General features: G+C 38.8%; 1 protein-coding gene across 12 annotated transcripts in view; it reads right to left on the bottom strand.

Moving 5' to 3' along the window:
• HFM1 (helicase for meiosis 1) overlaps window positions 1–12,936 on the bottom strand; it is a 127,290-nt gene that overhangs the window by 20,117 nt on the left and 94,237 nt on the right. For all 12 annotated transcript variants that reach the window (XM_073896330.1, XM_073896329.1, XM_073896335.1 and 9 more), the window contains 3 exons: window positions 3,705–3,785; window positions 3,282–3,397; window positions 380–459 (listed from right to left, as the gene is read on the bottom strand). In XM_073896330.1, coding sequence (XP_073752431.1) covers window positions 380–459; window positions 3,282–3,397; window positions 3,705–3,785 — 277 coding nt within the window. The remainder of the gene's footprint in view (window positions 1–379; window positions 460–3,281; window positions 3,398–3,704; window positions 3,786–12,936) is intronic.

The raw sequence follows: 12,936 nt of genomic DNA, 5'->3' as shown, positions 1-12,936 counted from the left end.
AGAGTGGGCACCTAAATGGAAAAGATTAGACTTTGTACAGCAACATGATCTTTCTTTTTAAAGTATACTTTTCTTTTAAGGTATACTTTTGTCACCTGTTAAATTTAGAAGGCAGAGAAAGCCTGAGGTCATGACGTATAGGATGGGTAGTTTCCCAGGAAAGAGATGATTCAGTGAATGTTAAAATATTCTGTAACTGTAGAGTTCTAAATAAATTTAGATAACCAAACTCTTATGATATCATACTTCATTATGGAACAAAATGATTACTATGATTTGAATGTAGCCAGTGTTCACCTTTCTCTGAATAAATGATTATTTGGAGGAGGAAAGTGTTTATGATGACTATTCTACCTTGGATATTAACATTATACTGTACCTTGATATACTGGGAAGAGAAGGTTTTGGAGTAAAGCCAAATTCTTTAAGGTCCACACTTTGAGATTTATTCATTTGCATCTATTAATGAGAAAAACAGTTCAACTGTCTATTTCACAGCAACACTTTTTAACAAATAAGCCAAACAGCAAAATTCCTGCTGGTACACAAAGTCCCAAAACCAATGGATTATGAGAAACTCAGGCTAGTTCTTAAGTCAAATCTCCCTCTCAGGCACTTCTTAAATGTTGAGATTCTTCATGGTTCTTTACTAGGCCTTTTTCTCTTTTCCCTCTACACATTTTCAAAGATCTCATTTATTTCCATGGCTTCAATTATCATCTACAAGTGAATGACTCTCAAATCTATATTTCTAATTCAGATCCTTTTCCTGATTTTCAAAGAGTTAATCCAACTGTCTGTAGAACATCTTTACCTAGATATCTTGCAGGCTTCTAAATTCAATATTTTCCAGATTGAACTTATTTGTGTATTTACTTCTCCAAACTTGCTTTTCCTTTGGAGTTTCCACCCTAGTGAGGCCTCACTTTTTTCCTAGTTGCTCAGTTCAGAAAGCTGGTCATCATCTTTACTCCTTTTACTTCACCCTTCATAAGCAATTAAGTACCAGGGTAGTTGATTCTATCTCTAAAAAATGTCTTAAACCTAGCCACTTCCTTCCACTGCTACTGCTACTACATTAAACTAGACCATCATCTTGCCTGGATTATTGTAAAACCCACCTAATGAGTCCTTATGTTCCTTTTCTATGATCCTCTAATCCATTCTCTACATTGCATCCAGAGTGAACTTGAGAAAATGCAATTCTGATCATGTCACTGATTAAAGCCCTTCAGTGGCTTCCCAATACTTTCAGGATAAAGTCTAAATCCTTAAAATAGCAAAAAGGCCTTCATTATCTAGCTCTTACCTTTTCAGCCTCATCTCTCTCTACTCCCTTACTTGTGATTGAACTCCAGACACACTGTATAACTTCAATGTTTTAAAAGATCTCTCTCTTTCTCAGTTCTATACCACTTCATATTTTCTATGTCTGGAATACTTTTCTATCCATCTCCACCACCACTTTGGTGCCTACCTCTCCATACCTGGCTTATGCCTAGATATCCTTCAAGTCTCAATCATGTTTATTTGGAATACTTTCCTGGCCTATCAAATGTGGACTGAGTACACTTTCTACCCAAGTTCAAGTTATCTTACACCTCTGTCACAGAATCCTCTATCATGCTACACTGAAAAAACCTATTTAGTTATTTGTATCCTTCACCCAACTATAAGCTGTATGAGGATTGGGACTAAAACTGTCTTATTCACTGCTGTATCTTAGCACCTATCACAGTACTTAGCATATTGCTGGTGTTCAATGAATATGGAAGTGGGGTACTCAGTTGGCTCAGTTGGAAGAGCATGAGACTTTTGATCTCAGGGTTGTGGGTTTGAGGCCTACTTTGGGTGTACAGATTACTAAAAATAGTAACTTTCTTTTTTTAAGAGAGGGAGAGAGGGGCACCTGGGTGGCTCAGTTGGGCATCTGCCTTCGGCTCAGGTCATGATCCCAGTGTCCTGGGATTGAGCCCCACATCTGGCTCCCTGCTCTGCGGGAGCCTGCTTCTCCCTCTCCCTCTGCCTGCCGCTCCCCCTGCTTTTGCTCTCTGTCAAATAAATAAATAAAATCTTTAAAAAGAAAAAAAGTAAGAGAGGGAGAGAGAGAAAGGGAGGGAAGGGGCACAGGTGAGGGAGAGAAAGAATCTTAAGCAGGCTCCACACCCAGCATGGAGCCCAACATGGGGCTCCATCTCACAACCCTGAGATCATGACCTTAGCCAAAATTAAGAGTTGTACACTTAACTGACTGAGCCACCCAGGTGCCCCAATTAAATAAACTTAAAAAAAATGAATATGGAAGGAAAGAGGGAATAATACAGAATGGAGAAAGAAAGAAGGAAGGAAGAATGAAAGAAAGGAAGGAAGGGGGGAGGGAGGAAGAACTTGGGCTACTAAAAAATTATTATCTCAGAGAAGGTGGTGGCTGTTTCAATGTGCACACCTCTCCCTGTTTCCCAGTATTCCCCTTGTTTTAGCCTCATGACTTAAAATCTTCATTCTTACTAAAGTCCTAGAAAAGAAGCAGACACTGCCATTTTCTTGCCTCTTTTCTGTGGCCTGATCAGTTATTTTGCCCTGGATATGATGATGTAGGCTTAGAATAAGTCTGCTAGTGACCAGCTAATCAAGGTAGGAACAACCATTCCTTCATGACTTGGAAAGGAGCCTCTTGCTCAGTACTCATCCAGGTACATGAATCAAAATCAACTTCAGACTTTCCATACCACTCCAGCACAGACAGAACCAGGAAAGGGCAAGTGTGTCTAGTTTTAATTGCCGAACCAAGCCAAACTACATATTCCTTTCCATTTCCTTCTTCTTTGGTTAAAAAAAAAAGACTAATAAGGGGCTGTAGAACTATGTCCCCAAAGTAGATTTACAGACTAATTACTAAGAACTACAATATCTTGGAACACCTGGGTGGCTCAGTCGGTTAAGTGGCTGCCTTCAGCTGAGGTTGTGATCCCAGGGTCCTGGGATTGAGCCCCATGTAGGGCTCCCTGCTCAGCGGGGAGTTTGCTTCTCCCTCTCCTTCTGCCCCTCCCCCTACTCATGCTCTCTCTCACTCTCTCTCAAATAAATAAATAAAATCTTAAAAAAAAGAACTATAATATCTTTTCCTTTAGAAACAACATTTTGAAAAATGGCCATACTCCTAGGCAAGCCCTCAAGTAACTAAAGTGCACTTCGGATACCTAACTAATTGATACACAGAATAAAGGAATATTCATATACATTAGATTACAGAACAAGGGCTAAATGTTATTAAAACTAACCTTGAGACGTTTAACTGGAGGAAGTGATGAAACAGCATTCCTGTTTCTTAAATCAGATAAATATGAAGAAATTGTTGGCTCTTTCATTTCTGACTTTTGCGCAACTCCAGTTTTACCTATGAAAAGAAATTCTCGCTTCTTTAAGTGAAACTTTAGGTAGTGTTCATGTAAAGCCAAATTTCTTCATAATTTCTCTTTTTTGAATTTTTTATTTAAATTCAATTTAGTTAACATATAGTATTATTAGTTTCAGGGGTAGATCTTCATAATTTCTAATCTAATTTTTTTCATGTTACCCACAAAGAAAGTTTGAGTTATAAACTGCATAACATAAATATCATATATAGGTAATTAGGATGTCATTACTAATCAAAGGCCTTTCAATTTTTAAAACCTGAAATAAACTTCTTTTATGGAACTCACAGCAGTCATGTCCACATGTATATTTATTTTTACAGTGATGATTACATTCTCGGTTCCCAGGTTTTTTGCAAGCAGTCATTCCTAAATTAATATAAGAAAAACAAACCTATTTTTACTACAGTTTATTTCCTTTCATGCAGTACAAAAAGGTTATGATTTTCACTTCCTCAAATGTTAGCCTATTTAATATGTAATTTTTTAAAATTATATTTCTGACAACAGCTAGTCCCTGCCCAGCTATTAGCCCAATCCCAGCTCTTCACAAGGAGCATCGACCCACCGATAAGCTTCTCTTCACCTCCCTGACATAGAGCCAAATACCACAGACTATCAGTAACTCTTATCTTGAATAAGAGTAAGAAAATTCTCTACTGCTTTATACTTATACTTAAGAAGAACCTGGAAAGAAGCAAACATCACAGCATTTTGATGGTATCAATGATAGTTTCCAGTACTTACAACACCATACATATTTAATAAAGATTAGAAATATGTGTTTTAGGGGTATAAGAAATTTGCTATATGAATTCACAGGAAAAAGAGATTGCTTCCAGCTTGACCCCCCAAGCTAGAATATCCAAATACATAATTTATTCTTCATTCATAATATTTTAAGTAGACTTTTTCTTGATCTTAGTAACATGGGGTAAGGGAGAGACATCTAAACTGACAGGATCTGGACATGATGGCTCAGGTAGAGGGCATAATACTCAAAGACAGCAAACCATAAAGTGTAGAAATAGAAATAAGTTGATTTTTGTTGGAGCGTAGATTTTAAGTGAACTAGAAATGTTGGAGATAGTGAAGAGCTTTGAAAACCTTTATAACCTTTTTTGGTCCTTTACTCTTCATTTTCAGTGCTGTTGCTCAGTCAACTCTTTTCAAGACATGGCACATTTAGATAACAATAATATTTGTATAGCACCTGGAGTAAAGGGATAAGGCTGCTCACCCTATGAAGCAACTGGCTAGATGCCTTAAGGGCTAAGCAGATCAATGTATTGGGTAGTGATAAAGTAATGAAACATCCCTGGCAGCTGGAAGCTGACAGGATGAACCACAGTGTTCCCAAGTGAATATAAACAACTTTGGTAGAATATAAACAACACTCAGTAAGGCCATTCTGTAACTGTAGTAAAGATCGAAATAAGACTACTGTGTAATTATATCTGAAACTTGAGGAAAGGACATTCAAGAACCACAAAAATAACTAAACATCCCCCTCTTCTGGCTAACACAAATGACTACTATTTCCTTAATCTTCCCATCTCCAAGATAAGATACACCAAAATACCCAATACTTCACTTTTTTAAAGTATCCAATCTAGAATTGACCTCTGCTCTCCCTAAACCCTGCTAAGAATCACCAGCACAAGCTAAAATCCTATAAATAAGCTCCTCCCAACCCCCTGAGATAACCCACAGCTCTACCAGAGCTGTGGTCTTTTGCCCTAGTTCGTAATTTCATCTCAGTTACCTGGTCTCCTTGTCAAGTCCTACCATGCTACAATTTATTCTATATGCTGTTTAATTAGTCCTCCTAAAGTTCAACTCTGGTCAGATCATTTGCCCACTTAGAAATGTTAGTTACTTCCTGTGCCAGCAAATTAATTTCATATTTAAAGTCCTCCACAATATAATTCTAGCCTCCCTTTCTGGTACCCATAGTAACCCTAATCCATCAAAATACATTTGCTTGGGGCATCTGGGTTGCTCAGTCGGTTAAGCGTCTGCCTTCAGCTCAGGTCATGATTTCAGCCTGGGATGGAGCCCCACATCAGGCTCCCTGCTCAGTGGGAGTCTGCTTCTCCCTCTGCCTGCCTCTCCTCCTGCTTGTGCGTGCGCTCTGGGCTCTCTCTCTCTCTCCCCCTCTCCTCTGTCAAATAAATAAATAAATAAAATCTTTAAAAACAAAAACACATTTGCTTGCCATTATTCAAATAGTCTCAAGACTTTCTATGATTGTACTTTTGATATTACCTCTTGTCTTAGAAGCCACTCACTTCTTTGTCTATCAGAAGCTTATCAACTTTCAAGGCCACCTTAAATGGTACCTCTATCATGGAGATCTATCCTTATCACCCCATCTGAAATGATTTCTCTCTTCTTTAAACCCCTATGGCATTTTCTTTGTCACTCTTACTGCATGCTGCCTTATATATTCACATGAGAAACACATGGTGAAGTACAGAGCCCTTTAAACCAAAGTAAGAAAACATAAGTTTTAATATGGGCTCTTATCTGTAAAAAACAGATTAAAAATAATACCTGTTTTGTTCACCTCACAGAGATGAAAAGATAAAATGAAATTAAGTATGTGAAAGCATTTTCAAATTAACTGATAATATATTAGAGCATGTATTATCTTTACTATTATTACTTAATTAAGGATTATACAAGTAACTATAAAATTAAAATGGTTTAGAATGCTATGAAGGAGAGGAGCACAATGCTATATGATAATTGGATGCACTGTTCTAGTGAGGAATGTCTTGGAAGGTTTCCCTAAGAAGCAACAACTGAGTTGAAGACTAAAGAAAGAATGGGAATTTAGAAGGCAAAGAGGCAGGAGAAAGAGTACCTCAGGCAGAGAGGATGGCATATGCAAAATCTCTATGACAAGGGAAAGCATGGCATATCGGAGAAATTGAAAGGTCAGTGTGGCTGATATTCAGCAAGTAAGAGAGAGCACACAAGATGAAATTAGTGGAGAAAGGTCAGGCTATATTTGTAGGAGAATGGCTCCACCATGGTACCCTAGCAATTCCATGTCTCTATATAGGCCACATCCAAGACTTAACTATTTATAGAATGCCCTCTGATCCTCTTTGGGACATGTCAAGATAGGTAGTCTTGTGAGGAGGTGCTAAAAGCCATTTCTCATCTGCCTCCTTAGCTTGCAAGAGGCTCCCTATCTTGCCTGGCACTCCATGAAGCAGTTTCTCATCTGCCTCTGGTTCCAGTAAGGCACAGGACTTTCTACCTTGCCTCTTCCAAGGTACAGATGCAGGCTATAAAACCACTTATTGCACCCTATAGTTGATGCCTCAAAAACAAAGCAACCCACCATTTGTGTTATCTGGTCAGTGTTATCCTGTGGGATTAGGAATGCAAGCAACTGATAACATGCTGCTCTTGTTTTGCCGTCTACGTAAGTAACAAACTGTCTAGATCCATTTAGGTCTCTTGTGTCCTTACCAGCCAATTCTATGGAGGTGAGGCAAGGCTACCTAGCAGCTGCCATCCCACTGCTGCTTAGGAACTGATGACAGTATGGAACCTAGTAGGGATGTTAATGATTTGGATCTTTTATTCTAAGGCCTAGGGGGAGACACTATAGTGATTTAATCAAGGAAGGAACATAATTAAATTTGCATTTTGAAAAAAGGCTACCAGAGGAGTCTAGGCAAAAAAATGATGCTAACTCTATCTAGAGTGATGATAGTAGTAGAGTCAGAGAATGGGCTGATTTGAGAGCCATACAAAAAATAAAAAATATTAATACTGAATCAAGTGAAGCGCTTTTCTTTCTTGAGCAGCTATATTTTCCCTGAAGTTTTCCTGCCTTTCTTTTAGTCTAGCAATATCTATCTTAAATTTCTTTAAGTGCATTTAATATTTCAGAGACAAAAATAAATACATGGAGATACCACTATTTATTCCCTCCTCATAGATACTTCCTTTCTTGAGCCCACCATCCTCCTCCTAACGTAATGTGGCCTCTCCTACAGTTGTCATCCCAAACTTCCTTTCATTAAGCTTCTTGAGTGAATCCACTATTCTTGGATTCTTTGACATTTTCTTTCTGGGTTAATTGCTTTGTTATATTGTGCTCATACTCAAGCAACTGCTTCAGAAAAGATGTGTGTGAGTTCAACTTTCTAAATCCTTGAATGTATTAAGATTACTTTACATTCACACTTAATAGTTTGGCTGGGTATAGAACACAGGGTTGATAATTTTTCCCTGAACTTGTAAGTCTATTGTCTTCTACCATCCAGTGCTACTGATAAAGATTAACAAAATTTCAATTCTTGTTCCTTGGAAGCATTTATGATTTTCTCTTTATCAATGATGTTCTGAAATGTTGCAATTATTCCTCCTTTGTAGATATTCTTTCATATCCTAATTAGCACTGACTAAGCCTTTCTGATGTGCAGATCTGTATCTCCAAGTGTAGAAAATTTTCTTAAATTATTTCTTCTGATTTGTTTGTTCTCTCTTTCTGAAACATTTATTAGTCAGCTATCAGACTCCTAGATTTCCCTTTATCTCTTATATTTTGTCTCCTTGTCTAATTCCAGAGAATCAAGAATATCCAGATAAGAAATAGCAAATCTGAGATTCTAACTTAAGGTAGTCAAATTCCAGAGCCTGATCTCTCAACCACCCCACCTCCCTAGTTATACTAGCTACCTTAATTCTTCCCCCAAATAATGCATTTAATTTATTTAGGAAATCAAAGGATTTGGGGATGGAAAGACGAGGGGAAAATGCCTTGTAGGTTTTTGTTTTGCAATAAAGGATAAGGAATTGCTTTGTTTCTTAATCCAATTCCTAATAGATGCATTTCTAAACATCACCACAAGATGGTGCACAATGACTACACACATTTATTCCCAGTGGTTGAAAACTACCTACCTCCTGGAATTGAATTTTAGAGATTCTGGAGACTCCCACAAATTTCAAGGCTGAGTTGGCAAGTCTTGTTGGGAATGAAGACCGTATACAAGTTTGTTTATAGAATATTAGCATATGTATATTAATTACCTAAGTGACAAAAACTTTATTTCTGTTAGAAATGGTATTTATAAATGCTCCCCCATCCTCACCCCACTTCCCATATCCTGAGAATTGTCTGAATTTGTCTCATTAACAAATATAAGCTTACAGAGATTGATAATTGGAAAAATTAGGTTCTCAAAGAAAATTGACCTAAGCTGTACTCTTAGGTATAATTTAAAGTTAATAGATCCCATATTCCCATCACTATAATAATCTGAAATGCATACATTTTCATACTTTTGTCACATATAGATTTGCATGTTTTTAAAGCCCCCAATTCTAAGTATTTAAAGTAAAATAATTCATTAATGTCAACTAGAATTGTATTTAGAGAAAATATTTAAAATTACTTTAACAGGGTCAGTAATGGCTGGTGGGGCAGCTGTTAGTTGCTTTAAAAAAAATCTAAGAGGGAGCAAGATGGCGGAGGAGTAGGAGACCTGGATTTCGTCTGGTCTCAGGAATTCAGCTGAATAGGGATCAAACCATTCTGAACACCTACGAACTCAACAGGAGATTGAAGATAAGAAGAGTAACAACACTCTGAACAGAAAAGCGACCACTTTCTGGAAGGTAGTTTGTGCGGAGAAGTGAATCCGAGGCGATATTCGGGAGGATAGACGGCGGGGGAGGGGGCCTCAGTCGGCCGCTTCTGGCAAGTGCTAGAGCCACGGAGCACAAAATCGGAACTTTTAGAAGCCGGCTCCACTGAAGAACGTCGCTCCAGTGGCTGAGTGGGGGGTGGAACCCTCGCGGGACAGTGTGGTCTCAGGACCCTCGGGGTCACAGAAAGACGGGGGGTGCCTGAGTGCGGCAGAGCTCCCAGGTATTGGAGTGGGGAAGCCGGCTGCAGAGACGGAGCCGAGGCGCGGGCTCTCAGCTCGGGGTTGCCATAAACTGTGATCTGCGGCCCAGTCGGACTACTGCTCCTCCAGCAGGGAACCAACAAGCGGCAGAGCCGGGGAGACTCCCCTTCCTCCCCTGGGAGAAGCAGTGCGGAAGCGCACCGCAGGGATCTGCTGGGTTTGGAGACTCCACACGGGGTCCGGTGCCAGACATAGAAATGCTCGGTCACAGGCTGGGTGAGCACGGAGTGCAGCCGGAGACCGGGGAGACGGGAGTGACTGCTTTTCTCAGGGGGCACACTGAGGAGCGGGGCCCCGAGTTTTCAGCTCCTCCGGGTGGAGACTGGGAGGACACCATTTTCACCCTGGTCCTCCCAAGCTGTACCAAGAGCTTGCAGGGAACAAAAGCTCCTGAGAACAAACCCGAGCAGCTTGCTTAGCCCGGACCAACAAGGGCGGGGCAATTCCGCCTCCGGCAAAGACATTTGGGAACCATGGCAACAGGCCCCTCCCCCAGAAGATCAGCACGAACAGCCAGCAAGCCAAGACCAAGTTTACCGATCAAGGAGAACGGGAGAACTCCAGCGCTAGGGGAATACTGCACATAGAATTCATGCCTTTTTTACCATAATTCATTAGTTTTTCAAAGTTAATTTTTTTAACTGTTTTTTTAAATTTTTCTTTTTCCCTTTTTCAAACAACATCTTATCAATCCCCTTTTTAAAAAATATATTTTTTATTTTTCATTTTTAGAATCATATTTTTATCCCTTCATAGTAGTTACCCTTCTTTTGGCATATATATATAAGTTGTTCTCTCTTTAAAATTTTGAGATACAATTTCTTCTAACAGATCAAAATATACCCTAAATCACTACTGTATGACTTTGTTCTATTCTCCTGCCTGATCACATTCTCTCCCTTTTCTTTTTCTTTTTCTTTTTAAATCTTCTTTCTTTTTAAAAACAACTTCTTATCAATTCCTTTTATAAAATCTTTTCTAATTTTCATCTTTACAGTCATCTGCCATCCCTTCACTGTATCAACCCTTGTTTTGTACATATATAAGTCTTTCTTCCTTTAAAATTTTAGCAGGCACTTTCTTCTAACAGACCAAAATATGCACAAAAGCTAATGTGTGGCACTGATCTATGCACTAGCCTGATCATATTTGATCATATTCTGTTTTTTTTGTTTTGTTCTGTTTTTGTTTGTTTTTATCTTTTTCTTTTTTTTCTCTCTCTTCTTTCTTTCCCTTTCTTGTCCCCTGGTTTCAGGTCTTTTCTGATTTGTATAGAGTATATTTGCTGGAGACGTTGTTAACCTGTTAGCATTCTGTTCTCTCATTCATCTGTTCTCCTCTGGACAAAATGACAAGACGAAAAAAATCACCTCAGCAAAAAGATCAAGAGGTAGTACCATCTGCCAGGGACCTACTCAATACGGACATTAGTATGATGTCGGACCTAGAGTTCAGAATCATGACTTTAAAGATCCTAGCTGGGCTTGAAAAAAGCGTGGAAGTTATTACAGAAACCCTTTCTGGAGAAATAAAAGAACTAAAATCTTACCAAGTGGAAATCAAAAAGGCTATTAATGAGGTGCAATCAAAAATGGGGGCACTAACTAGGATAAATGAGGCAGAAGAAAGAATCAGCGATATAGAAGACCAAATGATGGAAAATAAAGAGGCTGAGAAAAAGAGATATAAACAACTACAGGATCACGAGGACAGAATTCGAGAGATAAGCGATACGATAAGACGAAACAACATTAGAATAATAGGGATCCCAGAAGAAGAAGAAAGAGACAGAGGGGCAGAAGGTAAATTGGAGGAAATAATAGCAGAGAACTTCCCTAATGTGGGGAAGGAAACAGGCATCCAAATCCAGGAGGCACAGAGAACCCCTCTCAAAATCAATAAAAATAGGTCAACACCCCGACATCTAATAGTAAAACTTCCGAGTCTCAGAGACAAAGAGAAAATCCTGAAAGCAGCTCGGGAGAAGAGATATGTAACCTACAATGGTAGAAACATTAGATTGGCAACAGACCTATCCACAGAGACCTGGCAGGCCAGAAAGGACTGGCATGATATATTCAGAGCACTAAATGAGAAAAATATGCAGCCAAGAATACTATATCCAGCTAGGCTATCATTGAAAATAGAAGGAGAGATAAAAAGCTTCCAGGACAAACAAAAACTAAAGGAATTTGCAAACACAAAACCAGCCCTACAAGAAATATTGAAAGGGGTCCTCTAAGCAAAGAGAGAGCCTAAAAGCAGCATAGATCAGAAAGGAACACAGACAATACACAGTAACAGTCACCTTACAGGCAATACAATGGCACTAAATTCATACCTTTCAATAGTTACCCCGAATGTAAATGGGCTAAATGCCCCAATCAAAAGACACAGGCTATCAGATTGGATTAAAAAACAAGACCCATCAATATGCTGTCTGCAAGAGACTCATTTTAGACCCAAAGACACCCCCAGATTGAAAGTGAGGGGGTGGAAAACCATTTACCATGCTAATGGACACCAAAAGAAAGCTGGGGTGGCAATCCTTATATCAGACAAACTAGATTTTAAAACAAAGACTGTAATAAGAGATGAAGAAGGACACTATATCCTACTTAAAGGGTCTATCCAACAAGAAGATCTAACAATTGTAAATATCTATGCCCTTAACGTGGGAGTAGCCAATTATATAAGGCAATTAATAACAAAAGCAAAGAAACACATTAACAACAATACAATAATAGTGGGGGACTTTAACACCCCCCTAACTGAAATGGACAGATCATCTAAGCAAAAGATCAACAAGGAAATAACTTTAAATGAAACACTGGACCAAATGGACTTCACAGACATATTCAGAACATTCCATCCCGAAGCAACAGAATACACATTCTTCTCTAGTGCCCATGGAACATTCTCCAGAATTGATCACATCCTAGGTCACAAATCAGGTCTCAACTGGTACCAAAAGATTGGAATTATTCCCTGCATATTTTCAGACCACAGTGCTTTGAAACTAGAACTCAATCACAAGAGGAAAGTCGGAAAGAACTCAAATACATGGAGGCTAAAGAGCATCCTACTAAAGAATGAATGGGTCAACCAGGAAATTAAAAAAGAATCTAAATAATTCATGGAAACCAATGAAAATGAAAACACAACTGTTCAAAATCTTTGGGATGCAGCAAAGGCAGTCCTGAGAGGAAAGTATATAGCCTTTCTCAAGAAACCAGAAAGGTCTCAAATACACAACCTAACCCTCCACCTAAAGGAGCTGGAGAAAGAACAGCAAATAAAGCCTAAACCCAGCAGGAGAAGAGAAATAATAAAGATGAGAGCAGAAATCAATGAAATAGAAACCAAAAGAACAGTAGAACAGATCAACGAAACTAGGAGCTGGTTCTCTGAAAGAATTAACAAGATTGATAAACCCCTGGCCAGACTCATCAAAAAGAAAAGAGAAATGACCCAAATCAACACAATCATGAATGAAAGAGGAGAGATCACAACCAACACCAAAGACATACAAACAATTATAAGAACATATTATGAGCAACTCTATGCCAGCAAATTAGATA

Source organism: Callorhinus ursinus, unplaced genomic scaffold, assembly GCF_003265705.2.
Source record: "Callorhinus ursinus isolate GAN/ISIS: 27379988/994484 unplaced genomic scaffold, GSC_fseal_2.0 scaffold9, whole genome shotgun sequence".
Taxonomy (NCBI): Eukaryota; Metazoa; Chordata; class Mammalia; order Carnivora; family Otariidae; genus Callorhinus; species Callorhinus ursinus.
This window is presented reverse-complemented; position numbering and strand designations above follow the sequence as displayed.